This window comes from Daktulosphaira vitifoliae, unplaced genomic scaffold (genome assembly GCF_025091365.1).
Source record: "Daktulosphaira vitifoliae isolate Bord-2020 unplaced genomic scaffold, ASM2509136v1 Scaffold_3, whole genome shotgun sequence".
NCBI lineage: Eukaryota > Metazoa > Arthropoda > Insecta > Hemiptera > Phylloxeridae > Daktulosphaira > Daktulosphaira vitifoliae.
In genome coordinates this window covers 42,898,191-42,925,172 of record NW_026099574.1, presented here as the reverse complement: position 1 = coordinate 42,925,172, position 26,982 = coordinate 42,898,191, and the positions used below count along the sequence as shown (strand labels likewise).

Here is a 26,982-nt window from a genome sequence, read left to right as displayed (position 1 = left end):
TTTTTGTATTGTATCAATACTTATACTTATTGTGCTCAAAATTGTACATATTATCTATTTTCTAAAAAATATAATTTTCAAATAAATGTGTATTTCATTATATTATAATTACTATATTTTTGAGGCAGTATAATTAATATTGAAAATAGATATTATACTATTAGTTATTATTAATAGTATAATATTTTAGGTATAATTATTAGGTATTGGTAATTAGAAGTTGTTTCATTTAATTGTGTGGTCAACGAGGCGGTTGTATCTAATGTCGATCAACAAGCTAAAATGGTATAAAAAATCGGAGTCTAAAATCAGGTGGCCGACATCAGATATTGCGAACGTTTATACAAATGACACATTTCAAGCCGAAATTCACTTAGATATCTTAGGGCTACAATTAAGTATTTTGGTCACATTAGCGGCACTTACTTTATGCGTTGTCAACTGGGTTAGTAGACAACATGGTGGCATAAATGAAATATATCAAACCTAACCAATATACTTGTGTACATTTGTAGAGTAGATTTTTAGAAAAATTTGGTTTAAAATGTCTTATTTATGTTCAATAGTAAATTACCTAATAGTATTTTACATTGTTTGTGAAAACTACAATTTTTCTTGCGTTTTTTGTAATATAAATGTCGTATTACAATATTCTATTATTGAAATATGAATTTAAAAAAGGACCGAAAAAAAGAAATATTTTCACGCCTTAATGAAACAAGTTATACAACAATTAACAATTTAATTTAAAAAGCGAATTATTTCTAAGCTTGAGATATCAAATAAAAATTAATAATTCGATTTGAGTAAACACTGCAGTATTCGTCGGCTGGACCATACAGGTAAATATGTCGATACAGGCGTCGGGTTAGGTGGTTTTCTTTGTAACAATTGACATGTTGAACATTCTGTACAATTTACAATTAAAGAGGTATAATAATAGGAATGAGTTTTTAACGTAAAATTAACGACCTTACTAAGTTTTATTTTTGTATTGTGTTTTAAAACATATCCAAACATAAAATATCCAACTAAATAATAACCTTTTCGTATATAATAATCACTGAAAATATAGGAGAATGATTTAATATGGATATTATTTATCAAGTTGGGATAATGGGTTTGTAAAGAAGTTCTATCAGGGTGCGTAAAGTCCAAGGATATAGAACAATAATACAAGTGAATATAAGAAAAAATAACAGATAACAGTCCTCTTTATTCAGTTTTAAAGACAAATTAATTGAAAAGCTTCTTTAACATTAGATTGAAGTATTCTTGGAGTGGCGACGACTTCCAGTAAATATGTTTACATTAAGTCATTTTTAAATAATTTGTAATTTATTTCAATTTTATTTAAAAAACACTGCCAACTTCATGTCATGATTCATATATTCACTTGAGCCTTGAAGACTGTTCACTTTTTGTGCGATTTGATTATTTAATTACTTGCGTTGATTGTGGTACTATTGTCAAATTGGGTTGAGGTAGCCAGAGAGATGAAAAATGAGTGTTTAAAATATTTTAGTTTCGATGCGACGCTGAGAAGATATTGGTTATGTGATAGTGTGTGTTTATTTCACGTTTGTCCATGGAAATTCTCGTCTCTTACTGGTTCGACTTTAATAAACAATATGTTATACTTTTTAGTTTTATAACATTGAAAGGAGAAATCAAGGAAAACGAAGATTTTTAACTTAAAAATGGAATTTATTTTCATATAATTTATAACAAAACATGTCACAACAACACTAATTGGTGATATGGTTCTTGTCACCTGACATAGTGCGACCTGTGGGATGAGAGACGGTAGTTGTGTTACAACTATTGAATCGTAAAACTGAAATTTTGATGTGACCACGTTGAATAGTTGTCGCCACATTAATAGTTCTTGCAAATAATGAGCTAAAAACTATTCTTTTGAAATGTTGAAAAAATGTATTAATAAAAATTATTTTTTTAGAATCAACAGTTAAATCTGTTTCACCTGTATATTAAGGTGGTTCAAAAATTCAAAGAGTACTTCCGAATTTTTTTTTAAGTATCATGAAAATTCAAACCTTCAAACTTAACCTCTTCTCGCACCACATTGGGGTTAAATTCGATCAATAAGAATAGTTTCTATACTTTTTTCACTTATCCAATAAACTGCCAATCTTAAAAAAAAGATCACAAAATATAAAAAAATTAAAACATATAATCTATAAAAAAAATAATTATAATTTTTTCTCGTAAATCCATTATTTGATACGTAAACAATTTAAAACTAAAATATCTATTTTATATTTTGATTTTCTTTGATAATTATTTTGTTTTACTTATGCTTTGAGGCGATTAGTTATTAACTAACTCGCTTGTCCCCATTGATATAATATTTATTTGTCTTATATATAACACATATTCTTATTTGTTGTGTTATTTATTATCATGGTTTTTTACTAATATAAGTAACATTCTCAAACTCTCTCTACAGTTTATACGTTTATCCATATGTATTAGCTTTATTTTATAATTACAAAACTGAACCTCACACATAATTGATCTCAATCCGTAAATCTGATTATCAAATGGACAATTGTGTAAAATATGAGTTTAACATTGTCTAAGAAGGCATGAATTATAAAAAAAAAACTATAATAAAATAGATATTGTATTAAAAGTTGTAAGAGTTAATTAGGTCTGTTACATATTGTATCTATATTCACAAAACAATTATATATAATAATGTATGCATATATTACTTGTAAATAATATGTACTATTATTATACATGTTGAATTATTTATTGAGTACCACAATGACTTACTTAATGTCACTTTTGCGTTAATTGCTGTTTGATAGAATACAATTTTCACTGAAATACCTAAAAAGGTTAAAGTCTACAATATAAGATACTTAACACAATAAATTAATTGTAGCTGTCCTTATATGTTTTGATTTCATTGCAGTAATTTATTGCGATTATTCAACTTTTAATTTATTAATTAACTTCATGTCATATTTTGTAGATAATACGAATGATTTATTACCAAATCAGAATCAGTTAATTCTCAAATTATCAAAAAAGATTGAAGAGTTAAACTACATAAATTCAAGACTTGATATTAAAACTGATATTGAATTAAAACAACAATTGAGAGAAATAGTAAAACTAAATAAGGAAGTGCAAAAGTTAACAAATAATTTGAGTGTAGAAAAAAATTTATCTTCAAATCTCGAAAAAGAAATAGAAGAGTTAAAATTGAATATAAGTACTCATGTTAAATGTAATGAAGAACTATAAGGACGTATTAAAGAAGATGAAATTGAAAAAGAAGAAAATCGAAAAATAATCGATAGTTATCAAAGAAAGTTGGATGATTTGAAGAACTTAATTTATTAGGTAAATATACAATTATTAAACTTTTTCTTTGATAATTTTTTAAATTTATGTTGGATGTTATAGTTATGAATTCTATAAAATATTTACATACAAAAATTCAATAAAATACAATCTTTGCGAACATTGTCTCTCTCGATCGTTGCCGAAAGACTCCCTGAGAATTCAGATAATTCTTTCTTAAATAATAATGTCACACTTAACCAACTATAAACAAGTCATTGTTTAAAAATCATAATAAAAATAAATAAACTATATGTATATCAATTATACATATAATACATCCACCTTATTGTTATAAAAATATACTTTCACATTTTTTTGTTATTTCCATAAGAATTCATTCTTATTAAGTAAAAGAAATTTAACTTTCTTAATATTTAAATAATGATTTGTTAAATTCTTATTTACTGATATAAAATTATTATTGTTTCAAAATTATCGAAAAACTGAGTTTGTGATTATTTCATAATTTCTAGTATTCAATTTTAGTTTAGTTTATAGATTCAATGTAAAATTCATAAGTATTTTTTTGTGGAAGAAAGATACAATTATTTAAAAAAAATAAATTTGATAATGTTATTGTAAAATCATAAACCATTTCAAAGAAAAGATTGAAGGCTCAGGATATAATTCAATTATTGTAACGAATTTTAAATTTTTGCATAATAATCTCATAACTGATAATTAGATTTTAATAACAATATGATATAAGTTAATTTTATAAAACATAAAATTAAAAATACTAATTTGTTTTTTATTTTAGATAATATTTGAAAATAAAGAGCTCAAAGAAGTCAATTCAAAATTAGAAAATAATTATAAATTACAAAAAACAGAAGAATACTTGATTGTTCTCAAATTATCAAAAAAGATTGAAGAGTTAGAATACTTTAATTCAAAAAGTGCTATTGAGTTAAAACTTAATTCGAATGGAATCGTAAAATTAATTGAGAAAGAGCAAGAATTTGATGGTTAGTATCACCACCGGTTATTCAATGACTAATCACAATAATTAAAAACTGCTTTTAATTTTTTTGTATTTGGTCATTTTTAATCAATTCTTTAAAGTGTATTAAATATTTTTTTTAGATTTCAAAAAAAAATAAGAAACTTTCAATAAACAATGATATGGTATATAGTCAAGATTTGCAAGAAAAATTAAATACTCAAATTAAAATAACTAGTGATTTGGAAAACAAGTATGAAAGATATAAGATGTATAAAAATTGGTATGTTTAACTCATAAAATGGTATTTATTAACTGTTGATCTAGTCTTAGCATAGTCAGTAATTTCCATATATATTAATAATATTCATATGTTATTTAGATAAATATTTTGAAAAGGTCATTGTACTTTTGCATATATCATGAGACCTTTTTTTATGATGATATTTTTTGTTATTGTTTTGGTTTGCGAAATGGTTCAATGTTTTCCAACCTTTACCGAAACATTTTTATCTTAAAAATTATAATATAATTTACTCTTTTTTCAAATTTTCTTTAACCAATTTATAAAAATAACTTGGGAAACTTATGAATTAATCTAAAAAAAGTGTGTTCCGTCGTGGAACGTTCCGTAGATGTGAAACATCAAAATTATTTTATACATAAAATATGTATTAAAGCTTAGCTTTTTTGTAGTTTTTTTTTTGGCCATTGAGACCATATTGCCATGCAAATTCCTCTTCATTTATCTCTGTCCTCTGCATCTATCTTCCACGGTATGTCTGGTCGTAACCTTAATCTTATTTCCTTCATTTCCCTAGCAGAACCATATCCCTGAAGCATAAGTACTGTAGGTATTAGGATCATAATTACGTATTTACGTACTTATTTATTAAGGGTTGTATCCGTATTTATTTATGGAATCATCAAAATTGAGAAGCTGTTTGAAATATATCTTCCTGTTTTGTACGAGGCAACTAGACAGTAGTATGGCTAGTTATGTACCGCACTAGAATGCCGTTTTACCTTAACCCTGTTTTAATCGCTATAATTGAAGTGGGAGTGGGTCACTTGAGGGATGATAGCTAATGGTACATCCAATAAGTAACGAGTATAGAGAATAATTAAATAACAAATAACCACATATATTAGAAATTTTTCAGGAATTATCTTAAATTTAAGGGGAAACGAGAAATCCTTAAATACTAATGGTCCCGGCGAAGCGACATAATACAAACTAGTTAATCTCAATAAAAATAAACAATAAATAACATTAAATATAATATAAAACTTAGCTGAATAAAGTTGCTGATAGTGATGAGTGGACTGTATGAGATCTTGTGGTAATAGTGTCGAACATCTGAGTATCTTAAGTCAGAGTGTAGATCCAAGCACACAATGGTAGATGACAGACGACGGAAAAGCAACTGTGACAATGAAGATATTTAGTGATGGTCAGGGTCCAATCACTGGTGACGTACAAGGGCACAAAAACTTTGAGTACTAGGGTGTAATAAACAAATAAAAGAATAACGGCATACAATGGTCGAACAATTTACAATTCAAGCGAAGGCGCTTGATACAAAAAGAAATGACACAAAAAACAATTGAATGACTGACTTACGACGATAAACTGTACACGGATGACAATTGACACGGAGGTCATCGATTTGCCGTGCTGGGTGGGATAGGGGTGAGTAAAGAAAGACGTTGGAGATCAACTGTCACACGATATAATATAATCAAGGATGTTTGTAACAACTGGTCTACTAGATCTTTGACAAAGGCGTTCTGTACCAAACACTTCCATTTATCAAAAATATCTGTTTGAGTAGTAATTAAATTAGTCGTTAGTCCATAGTCGTTCAAAATAAAATTCCATACTTCTTATAGTCTCCCTTTATCGCACCATTTTTTTTAATATACTAGGCGTTTATCATGCTCCTTGTGATTTTTTAGCTTCAATGCGAAGCTGAGAAGGTATTAGTTTTACTAAGATGTGTTTTTTTTTATTTTTTTTTTTTTGTGTCTGTTACCACTTTTTCTCAGCTCTCACCAAACCGATTTCTTTCAATGATACGTCAAAAGATCACAAATCGTATCTAGTCGAAGACATTACCCTCAAAAATTGAAAAAAATTCCCTCGTTCCCCGTAAAAAGGGGAAATCTCCGAAAAAATTACTAATTTAAAAATGGCTGATTTTCGAAATTTTTTCAATTTTTTTTACTTATAACTTACGTAATTTTTTTAAAAATAAATATATCAACATAACTCTTTTTTTTTATAGATGCATGATGTCATTACATATCATTTGGTATATTTTTTTTATAAATCTGACTTTTTTACAAAAAATTAATTTTTTTAACCTAACTTTTGAAAGTGTTGGTTGGGTTGGAAAGTCTGACAATTTTATATAGATCTTAAATTAAAGCTTATGTAATTATGTTATTTTTGTGTGAAATTTTTCGATTTTGTATTTTACATTTTTAACTTTATTATGCTATAACTTTTTGAAAAATGTATGGATCATTAAAATTTTTATATGAAAAGTAGTATTTATATAGATCTTTCATTTGACATACTGTTTTTTTAAATCGGACCATTTCCCTATATATGGGAGGGCTTAAAATATAAAAAATGCATGTAGAAAGTAGAACTTTTTCAACTTAAATTTTGAAAGTGTTCCGGAAAGTCTGACACTTTTATATATATCTTAAATTAAAGCTAATGTAATATACTTTATAATGGTAAAAAAAAATTTCGGACTTTATTTTATCTTCATGGTGAAAACAGACATTAAACTTAATAAAAAAAATACGATTTTTGTAAAAAAATTCTTTTTTATATTTTTAACTTTATAATGCTATAACTTTTTGAAAGATGTATTGATCAATATAATTCTGTTTTTTTGTAGATGCATAATGTCTTTACCTATCATTTGGTATATTTTTTGTATAAATCTGACTTTTTACCTGCCTACAGGGGGGGATTCAAAATGACAACTTTTCACAAAAAATTGACTCTTTCAACTTAAATTTTGAAAGTGTTTCGGAGAGTCTGACACTTTTATATATATATTAAATTAAAGCTAATGTAATCTACTTTATTATGTAAAAAAAAAATTTCGGACTTTATTTTATCTTCACGGTGAAAATGGCTACCAAATGCTATTATTGTGTGAAAATTCTCAATTTTATTTTTTACATTTTTAACATTATAATGCTATAACTTATTGAAAAGTGTATTGATCAATATAATTTTTTTATGGGAAATACTATTTTTTAATAATTCCTTTTTCATTCGACATACTTTATCTTAATCAGGATATTAATAAGGAACTAGCAGTTTATGAAGCTTTTGGAATAATCCACCAATTTTTTAAAATTAAACACTATCTAAAGATTTGCATCGAAGCGTTTTTTTTTGATAGTGATTTTAATCACTGTCAGATATCATTATACTTGATCCAACTATGCCAAGTCACCACTGTGCCGCGACCCCCCTGTGCTGGGTTTTTTGTGTCTATGAACGCTCAATCTTCGCTCTCGCTAAACCGATTTTGATGAACAATACGTCAAAAGATCACAAATCGTATATAGTCAAAGACATTACTCTCAAAAATTGAAAAAATTTCTCTTGTTGCCTGTAAACGGGGGGAATCCCTCAAAAAATTACAAATTTAAAAATCTCTAATTTTTGACATTTTTTCAATTTTTTTTACTTAAAACTGCCATAACTTTCTTAAAAATGTCCGAATCGATATAATTTTTTTTTATAGATATTTTAGGTATTTACTCATCTTTTGATATATTTTTGTGACCCAAAATTTGATCCTTTACCAGCCCACAGGAAGGGATTCAACTTAACTTTTGAAAATGTTCCGGAAAGACTGATACTTTTATATATCCTTTAAAATAAAACTTATATAATATACTTTTCTTTAAAAAAAAATTTAGCCTCTGGACTTATCTTTGTAGTAAAAACGGACATTAAAGTTAAAGAACAACGCACGATTTCCGTGATAAAATTCTCGTTTTTATATTTTATATTTTTAAATTTATATTGCTCTAACTTTTGAAAAAATGTATGGATCAATGTTTTCATAAATAATTTTTATATACCCCTTTCATCTGACAAACTTTTTTTTTCAAATCAGATCATATCCCTTTATACAAGGGGGGCTTAAACTTAAAACATGCGTATGGAAACTAGGATAATTTTAATTTCATTTTTGAAAGTGTTCCGGAAATACTGACACATTTATTTATACCTTAAATTAAATCATATGTAATATACTTTATTTTGAAAATAGAAAGTTTAACTTCTGGATATGTCTTCATAGTAAAAATTACTACGGTATTTAAAAATACGCTATTTTTGTGTCAAAATTCTGTATATTGTGTTTTATTTTATTTTAAAATACCTGACAAGGGGTGTACACTGATATTCATAAATATCATAAATATTATATATATCAAATTGATATAGCATAGAAAGTTAAACATATTTAAATTTTTTTACTTTTTATAAGTCGAGAAAAATAACTTTGAAATTTGAACTAGCTTAAATTGTAATTTTTTCAAAGGAGGAAAGGACGTATGGTTGCCGAGTTGGTTCCAACCATTGTATGGCAACGATTTTTTTAAATTTTTTTCTTAATTCTTTTTAAGTTAGAATAAACTTTCAACTCCTTTGATTTTTATCTCATTTAGATTCAATAAAGATAAGGATCCTTCACTGTAGTCATACCTTGCGAGAAAAAAATTTCTTATTTATATTAAAATTATTTTACTATATTTTAGGTATTAGCTTCTATGCAAAGCTGAGAAGGTATTTTTTTGTGACTATTATTTTTTTTCTCTACTCTAATTTGACCTACTTTTTTCAACGATACGACAAATTATTACAATTCATATCTAATTGAAGATATTAACCTCAAAAATTGAAAACAAATTCTAATTTATCAATTAAAGAGTTACTTATCCCATGTTCTCCATACATACAATTAAAATAATTCATTCATAATGTTTTCAAATTATTTATTGACGAATCAAGTTCGATATGATAGGTTTCAATTACAATATTAAATCATTTTACTTTGTAATTTAATAATTTTTTTACTATATTTGTATGTGTTACTACTAGACAATAATATTCCAAATATTTTGGTAATATGTTGCAATATAATAAATCATTTCTAAAAAAAATGATTCTTAGTTTCTCCTGAATTAACAATGGATTTTTAGATCTCTTAAACAGCTTTTTTTTTATTAGTTATTTTTGTTAAAGTAAATCATTAAAATCATCAAAACCTAATATTACAGTGCCGGTACCGATAAAAATTTTTCGTCTTGGTCGTTATCAATCTAATAAACGTAGACCTTTATTGATTACATTCAATTCTGCATCTAAAGCGTTTGATATCATAAAAAATAAAAAGCTTTCATCTTGTTTTCCGTCAATTTCTTTAAGCTCAGATCGTAGTCAATATCAAAGAAAAAAATTAATAAAACTTCTGGGAGAATTATCGACGCGTCTTTCTAATGGTGAAATTGGATTGACTATACAATTTGTTAAAGGAGTACCAAGAATTGTACAAACATCCGAAAATAATGACTATAAATCACAAAATAACTTTTAAACTTACACGCTTTCTATCAAAATGTACGAGGTCTTAACGAGGACGAAACTATTATATTTTCGTGATTCTGTAAATAACCTTGAGTGTGATTTGTTGTTTTTATCTGAAACATGGCTTAATAATAATATTAGTGATGCTAACTAGGACTAGTTAATTATAACATTTTTATATCTGATCATGATATAATCATGAAACAAGAGGGGGTGGCGTTTTAATAGCTATAAGTAATAAATTTAATTGTGTTTGTAAAAATATAATGAAATGAACTTATATTCCCAGAGTGAATTATTTTACGACTTTATACTTAAACGTTAAGTTAACTATCCCAAATAAATGACGTGTCGGATGTTTTACTTGACACTTGAATAATAAGCTAAAAACAATTTTTATTTTTTTTTTTACTAATGACACGATTCTTTTAATCATATACAAATCAAATAATACGAACATTAAGTAATAAAAAAAATAGTAACATCACCCAGCCACTTGACACTTCTTCAGCCGCGTGATATCGCAATGCTTGTGATTTCCACAACTATACCTCTTGGCCGACGCCAACAATCCTGAGTACCACGATTAGCTTTATAGTGACAAGACGCACTAACTCGACATACTACAGAAAAGGAAACACCACTGGTGTGAGTACAATAAGAACACCAACTCCAAATATGGATTGAGTCTTCAATAACCGCACGTTGGGGCCGTGCTTATACAGGCCGACACAAACCCAACAAAAGAAAACTATGCCAGCACACTGGCTACGAGTCATCGGACTCAACGGTTCGATGTAACGTCAACCGCGGACACAAGCATAATGACAGCAAGGTGCCGAACACGATGGTTATCATTACAATGGAGGGGTAATGCGATTTCAAGTTACGTGGAGCTTGACCGGGCTACACACATAACTTTTGAACAGTGTTCTTTTACATTCAGAAAATATTAATAATAAAGATTATATATTTATTTTACTACATTATAATAATAGAAAAGTTTTATTAAATTGTGTATATTTTCCACCTAATACTAGTAAAGAAAGTTACATTTCATTTTGTGACTTTATTTCATCTCGGAAATAACAATCATAGGTGATTTTAATTTACCTAGTTGTGTGTGGTCAATAAATAACCCTATGCTAAATACTTCTGCTAATATTATTTTTAATAGTCTTATTAATTATCTTAATTTAAAACAGTGTAATAATATTACAAATTCTCATAACAATTTATTAGATCTGATTTTTACTGATTTTAATATGTTGAACNTAAGCGTGTTAAAAATAGTAACATCACCCAGCCACTTGACACTTCTTCAGCCGCGTGATATCGCAATGCTTGTGATTTCCACAACTATACCTCTTGGCCGACGCCAACAATCCTGAGTACCACGATTAGCTTTATAGTGACAAGACGCACTAACTCGACATACTACAGAAAAGGAAACACCACTGGTGTGAGTACAATAAGAACACCAACTCCAAATATGGATTGAGTCTTCAATAACCGCACGTTGGGGCCGTGCTTATACAGGCCGACACAAACCCAACAAAAGAAAACTATGCCAGCACACTGGCTACGAGTCATCGGACTCAACGGTTCGATGTAACGTCAACCGCGGACACAAGCATAATGACAGCAAGGTGCCGAACACGATGGTTATCATTACAATGGAGGGGTAATGCGATTTCAAGTTACGTGGAGCTTGACCGGGCTACACACATAACTTTTGAACAGTGTTCTTTTACATTCAGAAAATATTAATAATAAAGATTATATATTTATTTTACTACATTATAATAATAGAAAAGTTTTATTAAATTGTGTATATTTTCCACCTAATACTAGTAAAGAAAGTTACATTTCATTTTGTGACTTTATTTCATCTCGGAAATAACAATCATAGGTGATTTTAATTTACCTAGTTGTGTGTGGTCAATAAATAACCCTATGCTAAATACTTCTGCTAATATTATTTTTAATAGTCTTATTAATTATCTTAATTTAAAACAGTGTAATAATATTACAAATTCTCATAACAATTTATTAGATCTGATTTTTACTGATTTTAATATGTTGAACTTATATAAAGGTCCGTCTTTAACATCGATGTATGTCTATCATCCCCCTTTAGAGTTTATTTGCTCACTGAATATATATTTTAATACTCCTAATGAAACATCAACTCCTATTTTTTACAATTTTAACTTATGTAAACTAAATGATATAGGTGCACACCTCTCAAAAATAGATATTATACAACATTTCAATAACTTAAATTTAAACTCGTCTATCGATAAGTTATATGAAATTATTTTGCATACTTTTCATATTTATGTCCCTAAATTTAAATTCAATCCTAACATAAATTGTAAGATCACATGGTCAAATCCAGCCCTCAGAAAATTAAAAAAAGAAGCTCATAAAATAACAAATTCTCAACAGGATAATTCAACTTTTTCCGAACTTCGGAAAAAATGAAAATCATTATATAGTCAAATTCATGCAAATTACATACAAAAAATTGAAAATGTTGTAAATGTAAATCCTAAATCATTTTGGCATTATGTTCAGTCCTTGAGAACTAATAGATCAAATATGCCTAATATAGTTTATCTTGATACAGTTGTATCTAAAAATATCAATGAAATAACTGAATTATTTGCAAAATATTTCTTTTCTGTTTATACAAATTATTCTAATAAAATTGATTTATATGATAGTTCATTAGTTAAGAGCAATCTCAATTTAAATTCTTGGCATATTTCAGAATATGAAATTTATAATATGTTAGATTTATTTTGAAAAGATCTTATATTACTCCTATTTATAAATCTGGTGATAAAAGTTATATTCGAAACTACCGCCCAATATCAAAATTATCACTCATTCCTGAATTATTTGAAGCCATTATTACTAAAAAGTTGACAAACATTTTAATTAATCATATAAGTCCACACCAGCATGGTCTTTTGCCTAAACATTCTGTTTTAACAAATCTATTAACCTATCAAACGTTTTTATTGAATTCAAATGATAAAAATTATCAGGTTGACACAATATATATGCATTTTCAAAAAGCTTTTGACAAGGTCAATCATAATATTTTGCTAGTTAAATTGAGAGCTCTTGGGGTTAATGGTACATTTCTTTCATGGATTACGTCATCTTAACAAATCGTTCTCAGGCATTAAAACTATCTTTTAATTTTTCTGCTGATTTTCACGTATTATCAAGCATCCCACAAGGATCGCATTTAGGACTACTACTTTTCTTAGTTTCTATTAATGATTTGCCACAGTTAATAGATAGCGACGTTAATATATTACTTTTTGCAGATAATGCTAAATTATTTTGCTCAATGAAATCTTCTTCAGATGATGTCGAGGTATTACAAAAATAATTCTACAAATTTTTTTGGTGGAGTATTAAAAATTGCCTTCCTCTAAACATTAATAAGTAAAAAGTAGTTTCATTTACTCGTACTAAAAACCCAATACTATTCAATTACAAATTAAATAATATTGAATTAAGTAGAGAAAATGTTATTAAAGATTTAGGTGTACATTTTGAATCGGATTTATCTTATAAATTTCATCACAACTCACAATTAAATAAATACTATAAAATGTTAGGCTTTATATTAACAGAAATACTCAAGATTTAAAAAAAAACATCCAGTTTGAAAACATTATACTGTTCCCTAGTTCGACCAACTCTAGATTTTGGCTCTGTAATACGGTCTCAAATCTATCTCAAAAGACCTTGATAGAGTACAATAAAAAATTCTTAAGAGAATAGCTTTTTTATCAAATTCAAATATATCTAGTGATTAATATAGTACTATTCAGGATTCTATTGGTTTAGATTCACTAGACTAAGAAGAAAACTCTTTGATGTTCTATTTATGTATGACCTACTTAATGGTTATATTGATTGTCCACATCTTCTGGCTTTAATTGTAATACGGGTTCCATATTATAACTCTAGATCATCTGATCAATTTTTTATTCCTCACTATCGCATTTTTTTTTTCCTCGCGCGCTAATTACTGCTAATATAGTGTACATTTCCGTCGATTTTTTTTATATAAATTATGAAAAGTTCAAGTTGTTTTAATATATTCTTATTCTTATTGATTACTGTTTGTCTGTCATTATGTAATATGTCAATATGTCTTGTAATATGTTTATATATATAAAGGGCTAATGCCCGTTAAATATTTATAAAAAAAAAAATTAATTTAGTTCATCTTTCAATTATAAAATCTTTTTAAACAATAATGTATATTTATTTTAAATACCACTATTTTAAAGTAAAATTAATTTTTCAATTAATGTATTTAATTTTCATTAAAGAGCTTTTAAATTACTATTTTTCTCATTTAATATCTCTAAATGTAATTATAAATAACGAATCAGCTATAATATAAAAACTACGTAGTAACATGTCACTACTGACGACGAAAAGCAAAGTAAATAATCAATACCGGTTTTCATAGGAAAAGTGGCGAAAATCCGTTTATTGTTATCGATGACGGTCTCAAGAAAAATTAGCATACATCCAATAAGCGGATGATTACTGTTAGTCACAAAACATAATATTAAAATTATAAAATATATATAAATATATTTTATATAATATATAAAATATACAATATATTAAACCAACAGAATTTATACTGAACAAAAGAGAAAGTTGCTCAGGCGAAGCGCGTCAGGCGACATCATGAAGATCACTAAGTGAAAACGTATTTTAGCAGCGGGTCGTCGACGGACGTGCGGTACTTGCTGGACTTAGGACTGTGGCGTATCGCACGTGGTGTTAGTCAAGCTACCATATACACATAATTGGACGATGGCTGATAAAGGTGGCGCAAGTCGCGGGGCTCCGTATATCGAGAAGCGACGCGGTAACGTATCAGTTTCTATTGAGTGGTATCTGACAGTGATTACAATCGCTGTTACAAAACGCTTCCATCCGTATTGGCAATACATTAAAAAAAAAATGTATCATATTTAGCAAAAATTTCATTTTAAATTTTTAACTAAAAGGCAGATTATTCATAAAATATTAGTCGTCGGACTTGCACTTCTACTAAAGATTACATGCTTTTTTACTTTATTAGTTGATTAATCACAGAGGACAATTATAAAAAATTGAAATGAAAAAAATGTTGATAGGATTTTTAAGCCTCGCAGTACTTACTTAATGATCCGATTTTCAAAAAAATACGTCGTTAGCTAGACAAATGTTCGAAATATTATCAATAAAAATTTGCAATAATCCATACAGTTTTCAAAATACAACTAATAGCTTTTCAGCTATTAATTAATCGAAGTTAAAATAAACATTTTTTATTATTTAATATTTTTAATATTTCAAAGTATTTGTTAGATCTTTTCTTACGACGATTTTGTAATTTTGTAATTACTGACATTTGAATACATAGATAAAGTACATAATGCGGGCGGAGTATGCTTTGTAAATATTCACTAATACAAGATGAATCTACACACGACGAGGTTTATGACTCATAACTTGCGTTTCACGTGCAACAGTCGGCTTATCTTTGAGACTTCGATGGGAGCTATACAATGTTTCCAATAAATAAATATAGATTAAAAAAACTAAAAAACACGCTTTTAAAGCACGTCGAACTATAATTATTATAATAAGCTTAAAACAATAATGTACGAAAAGTACTAGTATTATTGTAATAAAAGCGTCGGGCGCTCAATATACGAAAAATATAGCACAAGGCACCAACGCTTTTATCACAATAATACTAGTACTTTTCGTTCATCATTGTTTTACGCTTATTTTAAAAATTAGTTTGAACTTTTTAGTTCGATGTGCTTTAAAAGCGTGTTTTTAGTTTTTTTAAACTATATTTATTTTTCACTTTTTAGTTACATGTTATGATAGTAGTTACTATCAATATCATGGTTGTAACGGGTAAAGGGGAATCAGGGTTCGATTCCGGAGTGGGAGTCTGAGAAACGGCTACCACATCCAAGGAAAGCAGCAGGCGCGCAACGTGAAGGTAGTGACGAAAAATGGCAATACGGCAATCATTCACCGTAAACGGAATAAATACACTATATATCTCTTAATGAGAATAAAGCGTATTAATATATAAGTTTTAATAGTAATTAATATATATATATATTAAATTAGCGGCGATGGTAAGAATATAATATCTTCGCATAATATCTCGGCACTTTCGCTGGCGTCGACGACGCGATGTCCGGCGTGGTCCTCGGGCGTCAAAAGGTTAGAAGCGTAGATGACGACGGTGCGCGAGTTTGGATCGGTTTGTTGACGTTGTCACTTTGACAATGGGAGGAAGACTAGAGTATCATTAGCGGCGGAACGTCGTCGGCCGTGCCGCACTTGCTGGACTTTGCACCGCGGCGTATAACGCGCGGTGTTGGTCAGTCAAATACTTATAAAATAGGGCGACGGCTGATAAAGGTGGCACGAGTCGTGGGGCATCGTGTATAACGAAACGACGCGGGGCTGTGTCAATCACAATAAAAATTTGTTATATATATATATATATAAATGGTGACACGCACGTGTATACGGGTACGAAAAGCAAAAGTAAAAATGTACAGAAAAAAAAATTATACAGAAAAATAGTGTTGTCGCTGACTGGTGAACGGGGTGGGGTGAATGCGTTACGACGGTCTAGTCTCAAGGTCATAGACGACGGGATACGCTACATAATAACACGTGCCGCGTGAAGTTACAAACAACATACAACAAACAAACAAACATACATGTGAAACTAATAAGCGTGTTAAAAAGGTTATGTGTGTTTACCTGTACACTCATAACTAAGAAAAAAAATACATACTTTACAGAATGATTCCTTAGCTATGCCTCAAGAATATCTTAGAAAGTATTAAAGCTAATTATTATTTTATTTTGTTAACAACTATAATTCTTTTTTGAGATGCTTTACGCGAAAAATTAATCTTTTGCTACTATTCTTTATACACTAAACTTATATTAATTTTTGATTTTAAAATGGTAATTCCAATTTTGTTTCATATCAGATTTATTCAATTGAAAAATAAAATTTGTTTATTTAAATTTATTTATTTATTCTATTCGATTAATTAGAAAATCTTATAGTATAATTTTTCTACAATTAGGGAAATCGTGGTTTCAATTAGTATATTTTTACATTATTTGTTAATAAACTATAACTTTTAAAAACTATCAAACTTTAAAATAATTTAATATTTAAGACAATGTATACTTTTACTGTTTTTTAGCTTCAATGCGAAGCTGAGAAGGTATTGGTTTTACTAAGATGTGTTTTCTTTTTTTTTTTGTGTGTCTGTTACCACTTTTTCTCAGCTCTCATCGAACGGATTTCTTTCAACGATACGTCAAAAGATCACAAATTGTATCTAGTCGAAGACATTACCCTTAAAAATTGAAAAAAATTCCCTCGTTCTCCGTAAATGGGGGAAACTCCAAAAAAATTACAAATTTAAAAATCGATAATTTTCAAATTTTTTTCAATTTTTTTTACTTAAAAGTGCCATAACTTTTTCAAAAATGAACGTATCAATATAATTCTTTTTTATATAGATGCATAATATCATTACCTTTCTTTTGGTATATTTTTTTCATAAATTTAACCCTTAACCTGCTCACAAGGGAGGATTTAAAATGACAACTTTTTCACAAAAAATTAATTTTTTTAACTTAAATTTTGAAAATGTTCCGGAAAGTCTGACACTTTTATATATATCTTAAATTAAAGCTAATGTAATATGCTTTATTATGAAAAAAAAAAATTTGGACTTTATCTTATCTTCACGGTGAAAATGGCTACCGAATGCTATTTTTGTGTGAAAATTTTCGATTTTGTATTTTCCATTTTTAACTTTATTATGCTATAACTTTTTGAAAAATGTATGGATCAATATAATTCTTTTTTTTGTAGAATTTTTTTATAAATCTGACTTTTTACCTGCCTACAGGGGGGGATTCAAAATGACAACTTTTTCACAAAAAATTCACTTTTTCNATCCATTTATACCACGTCACCACTGTGCCGCGACCCCCCTGTGCTGGGTTTTTTTTATTAATATGGTTTAACAAAAGTCATTAGCAAGAGAAATATTGACACTTTCTAAATATAAATAAAATAAAATCTATAGGTTTTTATTTTTAAATTAACTCTTTTTAAAGAGTAAAATTAAGAGNTCTAATGTAATCTACTTTATTATGTAAAAAAAAAATTTCGGACTTTATTTTATCTTCATGGTGAAAATGGCTACCAAATGCTATTATTGTGTGAAAAATCTCAATTTTATTTTTTACATTTTTAACTTTATAATGCTATAACTTATTGAAAAGTGTATTGATCAATATAATTTTTTTATGGGAAATANTTGAAAAGTGTATTGATGAATATAATTTTTTTATGGGAAATACTAATTTTTAATAATTCCTTTTTCATTCGACATACTTTATCTTAATCAGGATATTAATAAGGAACTATCAGTTTATGAAGCTTTTGGAATAATCCACCAATTTTTTAAAATTAAACACTATCTAAAGATTTGCATCGAAGCATTTTTTATGATAGTGATTTTAATCACTGTCAGATATCATTATACTTGATCCATTTATACCACGTCACCACTGTGCCGCGACGCCCCTGTGCTGGGTTTTTTTTATTAATATGGTTTAACAAAAGTCATTAGCAAAAGAAATATTGACACTTTCTAAATATAAATAAAATAAAATCTATAGGTTTTTATTTTTAAATTAACTCTTTTTAAAGAGTAAAATTAAGAGAAACAAAAAAACTAAAAAAAAAAAAATAAAATAATTATTAATATTATTTTTACTTTTTCGATTAGTAAGTTGTTAATGATAAGTGAATCATTCTATATGAGGGCCAGAACTTTTCATTCTAAAATAAAATCTGCTAATATTTTAAGAATTTACAATTTTCCCAATATTTATCGTAAAAATGTGTTTTATAGTGTAATTAGTGGTATAAATTAGCCAAGGGATATGTTGAGTTTTTACGTCAGATGTGCACTGTATATATAAGTATATATAATATACAATAAATATTTTTTTTTGTGTTACTTTAAATAAAATTTTTATTATTAACTTATAAAATATCCAGTATTAATTGTACATAATTTTTAAAACCTCTATTAATTTTATTTTTGATGATCTACTTATTGAATTTATTTTTCAAAACTAATTATAAAAAAAAAATCGATCTGTTAAGTAGAAAGACATTTTAATTTATATCACAAAAGCATAATAGATATTATTATTTTTTAATTATACAGGGAGTTCAGTAAGTCAGGAAACGGGTTTCTGTATAATTTTTCACTCTGTATAATGAAAACAGTAAACAATTTCATTAAACACAATTTAACTGAATTAATTGACTACTGAACCAAAAATACAATACATAACGAAATATCAGTAATTTTAACGATCACATAATATGTCCAGAATTTTTTTTGAAGATATTAAAAAGTTACGGGGGTTAAGTCTTAAATTAATTTTGCATTTATATTCATTATTCTCCAGTTTACGCAGATTTTTTTGATGAGCGTTAGATAATTTTAAATCTAAATTAAAAAAATTGTTGAGTTTTCAACGAATAAACTAACAATATTATAGATACCCAATATAATGCATTTGACTGCCAAAGGCGCGTGTTTCATATAAAATGTTTCCAATCTACGCAGTTCAGAAGATGTTACAGAAACCGATTCTCCCCAATCAATAAAATAAATAATGTAAAATTGACTTCTATCCACACTATTTTCAATATCAATACAAACTCCTCTATACCAACTATCATCACCTAAATTAAAGTAATAGAGATATTAAAAGGAAGATAATGGACATTTTTCTATTAAAGACACTGTTTGAATGTTATGAGTTATGATACTCCCATATAAAAGAAAAAATATACAAATTCATAAAGTTGATTAATTAAATATCTATCATACATCGTATGAATTTTACTTGGCTTTATATTATTTTAATAATTAAAATTGTTGATTACTATATTTAATAGCACAAAGTTCATCATGTCGTGGTTTAAAATTACGCCCTTGTGTCTGCTTATAATGTTCATTCATATTATTTTCCATAAATCGTATTTTTTGTTCATTTTTTACTTTTGTCATGCAAATATAATCTGTTTGACAATACAGCACTCTCATGCTATATACATAATTATTTCTTAATTGAAGCTTAGGAACATTATCAAGAGTATAGAATTGTAGACGATTTTCAACCTGATTTACGTTTTGTTTGTTGACTACAACTTCATTCTATTAAATAATATTATTAATATTATTTATTTATTATTATGACTTTATTTATCTAAGTCCGCTCTGAAAAACTATGTTTGATAATAAGAGTCTAACATTAAGAACTAAAGTGTTCAGTATTAGTTTAACAGAAAAAAAATTGAATATATGATTTCTAATTACCGAGTATTTTTTATTAAATTCCACTTCAGCAATTGACAAATCATATGTCGCATCAACTAAAATGTAAATAAAAAAATTTGTTTTACCTATTAATTAATTTAAAATAATTTAGATTATTTTTATCTTTTACATACAACAATTTTTAATATCATTAAATATAACAATAAGAATATTAAAAAATAATAAATGCCTAGATATTTAGCGTCTCTATTTAAATTTATTCTTTATTTTTAATTTTAATATTTTTTTATTTTTAATTACTAAAAATTACAAATTATTGTTCAAATTTACGTTCAGCTGTTATTTGACTTTTTGTGACACATGGTTCAATCTTTTCTTTAGTGTCATTGAGTGTCGTTGAAGGATTAATTCCATCCTCAACGCAATTATTAACTAAATAAAATAACTAAATTAATAATTTGTCCTCTTACTTATAAATTGAACATTGTCATTTTTTAATACATTTTAACTAATTCTTTTAACCTATTTAAATAATGTATATTTATAAAGAACAAACTCCCAGAAATTTAGAACGTCTAGTTACATTGATTCATGACAAAACATTTAATGGCTTTGAATTAATCAAAATTAAAGTAAAGTTTAAGATTCTTTTTTATAACTAATATTTCACAAATTAAGAACAACAAAAATTTTTTTTTAATTTTATATAAAACTAAACTAGTAATTCCTATTTTAAAAATTATGATTTATAGCAAGCTATATAATTTATAAAAAAATAAATAATTATTGTCACAACTCAAAAGAAAAAAAAATTGTTTCCTGTGTATCAATTTTTAAATTACTAATTAAATAATGTTCGTACAATTGTAAAGTAATCATACCTTTAATAGATGCTTCTAAAGGCGACAAAGTACATGACTGCAAATCATGCTCTCTAAATTCATTAACTAATGTGATATTTTTATTAGAATCTTGTTCATATTTACCTTCAGTGGTTAAATTAAACATACCTTTTAAAAGAGGCTCATTTTTAGTAGATAAGAGGCAACACTGAGAACCAGTGTGCATATAATTTATTAATTTTGAATTTGAATTATGAGGCTCGTCCAAAGATTTTATATTTAAAATACGATTTTCTATTGAGACGTCAGTTTGTGTTTCACAACTTAACGAATTAAACAACATTTTTGTTTGTGTCTCAGACAAATTATACATAAGTTTATTATTTGTCTGAGTAAGTTTGTCAAAGGTTAATATAGACGTCTGAACTGCTATGTCTTCTACTTCCTTAATCTGTGACTCTAAAATATTTATTTCTGTAACAGATTTTATTGGAGCGACCATTTCTTCTGCTATTGTATTTGTTTGGGATCCACAATCTACTGAGATGACTAAATAAAATAAAAATCAATGATAACTTAAATCAAAATTATAATAACACGTATGAATTAATCATAAATAGAGGAAATAAATTTAGCGAACATTCAAATATGTATAGAATTACCTTTGGATTTTTTACTTAAGCCAAATTTCTTCTTGGCAATTTTCATTATTCGTTCAAAAATTTTAGCCATTTTGTATTAAAAATTATTACTTAATTAATTTACTTAATTCGTAACTGATTTTTGTGTGAAAATCTACATATTTATAAATACATACATAGTTGCTATGAAAAATATTTTTAAACCAGAAATACTAGTACAATTGTTGTATGATAAACAATTTTTTTAATTTGATGATCAATTAAAAAATCGTTTAAATATAACGAACAAATTAGTAAATTTTTTTTTTTATATAAATTCTATAATTTTAATTAAATTGAGATAATTTAATATTCTATATTTCATAAAAAAAATTGTTTGGTCATAAATGCCAGTAGAATTCTAAAACTCTTTGATAATCTTTACTACAATTTTATCTCGTATTATGAATTAAGATGTACAATTAAAATTCAGTGCCTTTGAAAGGGAGTACAAAGGAATTTAAAAAAATATTTTTTCTGTGATTCAAACTTTTAGTCATTTAATAGGTATTATATGCATAATAAGTTTAATAATAAAATATTTTACTTTATCTTGTTGTGTTTTAGATATACTAACTTATAAACTTCTAGAGGTAATGAAACAAGAGAAGTCCACCCATCTCACTCGTTGTTTTTCGGGTGCAATTGATCGCGAGGTGGACTATATTTTTTTTATAATGATAGAAAGAGAAGGAATTCAATATATAAGTAAAATAAGTATGATTCTACTATTTCACAGTATAATAATAATTAATTACTAATTAGATAAATTATAATGATAGAAACTCAATATAATATTTAATATAATTTCATTAAACACTTGATTGGCCAATCAATACTACAATTTTTCTCCATTTAAGCTAATAAAAATATGTTTATTATTTTTTTTTGATAAGCCTTTCTATATTATTAATGATACATCATTTTCTCATTAAAAATATTTTGTATATTGGTTGAAATATATTAATAATCGAAAACTTGCAACTTTGGTTAATATATTTCTTTAATTGTAGACCCTTTAATAGGTAGTTAGTAATTGTTATAAAGGTTATTTGTTATATGTGTATCAGGTGGATAATAATTTTATACTTGAATGATTGAAAATTCATAATATAAATAACTGATGGATAATATGTTACAAAAGCAACATCAATGCCTATTTCCTTAATTATATACAGATTAGTGGTTCTTTGTTATAAAAATATAACATATGAATAAATACTTATCATAGTAGTTAAATTTAGTACTATATTAATATTCAATAATTTAGTATAGTAATTTATACAGAAAAAATTATAAAAATAATAAAGCAGTTGTATATTTCTTTACTTTTAATGCCTATTTTTAAAGGGCTTGATGCAATACTTTTCAATACAAAATTTTTGTTACTTATGAATAAATACACTGGACTATAAGGAACTTTTATCAGAAACAAAAATATAATTTTCCAGATCAACATTTCGCGCTGTTTTCAAATTTGCAATTAGACTTTTTCTATTACAAATTTAATAAGTATACCACAAATTGTATTGTTAAGATTAATATGCAGTTAAGATTTTTATAATTACTATTTACAGTAAATTTATCAGAAAAGCTCAATATTTGTTTGCATTTTAATCGTAATAGCTCACTTAAATAGAAATCATAGTAATCATTTTAAAGTAACTTTTAGTGTTTAAAAAGATACTACAATTGAAATATGCAGAACATAAATAAATTTTAATGATTTACTAATAACACCAAACAATAATTTGTTACAAAAATCTACTCAATGGAGCGTATTATAAAATTTTATTATAATTGTAAAAATCTATTGTTAAAGTCCGGTGAAACTAAAAATAATTTTTTTTTTAAATGATTTATAGAGCAACATGTTACTGAAAAATGTGAAATAATAATAACTGGTAGTAACACACAAAAATACAGTAAAAAATAAATCTATTACTTCAAATAGATTTTTTTCTAGCACTCTAAATAATTTTTAACCAGTCATTTGGTATATATATTTCAGGATGATATCTGTTTTCTTTTTCAATCACTCCAAAACCCTATTACATGCCAAGTATGAAACTAGAAACTTATGGTGTATTTTAGGTGATGAATAGTCATTTAAAGATGAAATTACAAATTAAAGCTATTTTGATATTGTGATTTTGTCCTCAATATTGGTCACTATATATAACTAATAGTGTTGTATTTACATAATTTTTTATGAAGTGTAATAAGCATGATCCAGTTTCTTGTGGGACCCGCGATGCCATGGAGTCATTCCAAATATACATATAAGCATAATTTGTGGTTAAATTATGTATACACAAATGTTATGTACTTAACTGCCTTTTGTAATAAGCTACTCCGATTATTCATTTGATCGAATGCAATTACAGTTTAACAAAATAGAAAATTAATTAAAAATTCTGTTTTTTTTCATTTTACGATGTAGAAATATAATAATGAATTACTAAAATAAATATAAGAAAATGACGTGTTCTACCAGTTATATATATTTCTGTCATTTTATTATTATTTCATAAGTGTTTATTAAATATATTTTATTAGTATAACCCAAAAAAATATTAAAAACTTTTTATATTTAATACAGACGACTTCGTTATTATGCATAAAACTTTTGAGAAGTGAAGAAAAATATCTCATTCGTAAACATAAAAATTTAGCTATGGTGTTGTATAAATGTTTGGCAATTATAAGTTTTCTATTGTACATCACACTACCTTATGTGGCCACATGCTGTAGCAAAAATAATATAAAAGAGGTAAATCGTATTTATCAATAATTCTACAAGAAAGATCAAATCTAACTTTTATAACTTTTGATAAAATTAAACTTTTATTATAATTTTTTAAAAAATAATTTAAGCATTGTTAGACTACGTTGAAATCATATTTTTTATTATTTGTTTTCATTAATAAAAATAGTAATAATTTGTTTGTGTTAATTTTTCCAAAATTTCAAAGAAGCCAGTTTTTAGAATTTTTTTTTTTACAAAAATTTTGATTGGTTACAGCTCATACTGGTGTATATTTATAATACAGATTCCACTTGTAAATTTTTTATTGTATCAAAATTTATAAGAGTTGTCAGATATTTCTGTTCCATCTGTATAACATGATTAGATATTTTTAATCAAAATGTAAAAAATCTAATAATTTTCTAATGGGCAAGACAAATTTGCTATTAACATAAATTTAGTATTGTATTTCAACACAAATTGAATATCTAAAATGACGTATTATATAATTTCTAAATTTTTTTCTAATTCTTACATGTGTACAAAAATTTACTAACGGTTCTTTAATTATATAACAACAATTCATTTTCATTTACAAATTTTTTTGTACTATACTAATTTATTTAATAAAATATAACTTATTTTTTTAATATATATTAAAGCGAAAATTCACAGTTGAAGAATTTGGATACGTAAGTATAATTTTCATAAAAATATAAGCATAATAGCTTACTAAATATGTGTTAATACTTCAAAGCATTTTATGTTTTGATAATTTCTATTTTTATAAAATTTTTTATTATTTAATTTACTATAATAGAACAGGGCCAAGTACCCAAGTTTTTGGTTACTTACCCTCAGTTTCATATTAAATTTAATTACTATAATAGATGTTTATACTTGTATTATACTTTTGAAACATAAAACTTGTATCAAGATATAAATAAGAAAAGAGGAGTTATGTTGCTTTTAGAATAAGTCAATAATTTCTTTTAAAAATTAAGAACTATTAAGAGATTTGCATCGAATCATTTTTTATAATAGTGATATTAATTATTGTAAAATATCATCTATACATGTAACAACTGTGTTGGGTTTTTTGTTTAATAGTGGGATAAATATTTGTTGAACGTAGCAAAAAATAATTTTATCTAGTATAAACAATTCTTTATTGGTACATGTTATATAATAGTGCATATTGTCGGCACATATTAGAAAAAGTTTTTTCACACTTTCCTTATTTTCAAATTTTTTTTATAAATAACACATCCTTACATAAGGAGACTGACTCTCTGAACTGAGCTATAATATAGTGCCATACAGTCTTATGTTCCCGTAGTAATGTCTGTACGTTTGTGTTTTTGTTGTGGGTTATTTAATAATAATAAAATATAAGAAGTATCTCAGAGATTGTATACATTAAACTTAAGTAATTACATGTATTAGTAATAATGAAATATTGTTGTAACATGTTTAAATAAAAAACTTTGTTCATAGTTCCTCAGTGGTAAATCACGTCCTGCAAAAGTAGTATATCCATTTAGATATTTAAAAACAGAGGAATTTCATTGCATGAGTACGTTTGAAGAAAAAATTCTTAAGAATAAACACTACTTTAATCCTATAGATTTGAAATGGCAAGAGGAAAAATGTAACAAATTAAATTTAAATTACGAGAAACCTAATTATAATCAAGAGTCAAAACCGCTTAAGATATTAACACATCCAGTTAATTATGGTGGTGATAGACGTTTAGATTATCAGCATAATGATAAAAAACAAACTTACAGGCTTTTATCCGAGTTACTTTGTAGAACAAAGACCAATTCAGAAACTATAAAAAAACGGATTCAAAAAGTAATATGCTAATATAAATAATTAAATATTATTTTACAATTAAATTATGATTAATGTTCTCTAGTAATTATTATTTATTTTTATATTTTCGACTAAATTAATACCTAATTAAAAATATTTCATTTGTTACATTAGTATTGGAAATATATTTTTTTTATCGTAAAATGAGAATAATAATTGTTATTAAGATTTGTTCAACTTAAACATTTTTTAAAAATCGAATTTTTATACTAGGAGATATGTGTTGATATGAACTAAATAGTAGCCATTTCTATACAGTTAAAATTAAAATCCTAGCATAACTAAATAATTTTTAATGTATTTTTTATACCTATATCGGAATTTATCATCACATTGTTTCATATTCACCATATAACTCGTATAAAATTATTAAACTTTAACAAACGTTCACAAGAGATATATAAAACG

The 26,982-nt window shown here is 26.2% G+C and overlaps 1 protein-coding gene across 1 annotated transcript; it reads right to left on the bottom strand.

Moving 5' to 3' along the window:
* Positions 1-1,153: 1,153 nt before the first annotated feature.
* Positions 1,154-22,560, bottom strand: LOC126900454 (uncharacterized). Its single transcript, XM_050676169.1, has 9 exons — positions 22,525-22,560; positions 21,930-22,062; positions 21,436-21,816; positions 21,307-21,372; positions 20,756-20,857; positions 20,465-20,520; positions 20,032-20,302; positions 2,803-2,859; positions 1,154-2,153 (listed from the first exon to the last, which is right to left on the bottom strand). Exons 2-9 carry the CDS (start codon positions 21,997-21,999, stop codon positions 2,134-2,136), a joined length of 1,023 nt encoding a protein of 340 aa, XP_050532126.1. The 5' UTR covers positions 22,000-22,062; positions 22,525-22,560; the 3' UTR covers positions 1,154-2,133.
* Positions 22,561-26,982: the final 4,422 nt, after the last annotated feature.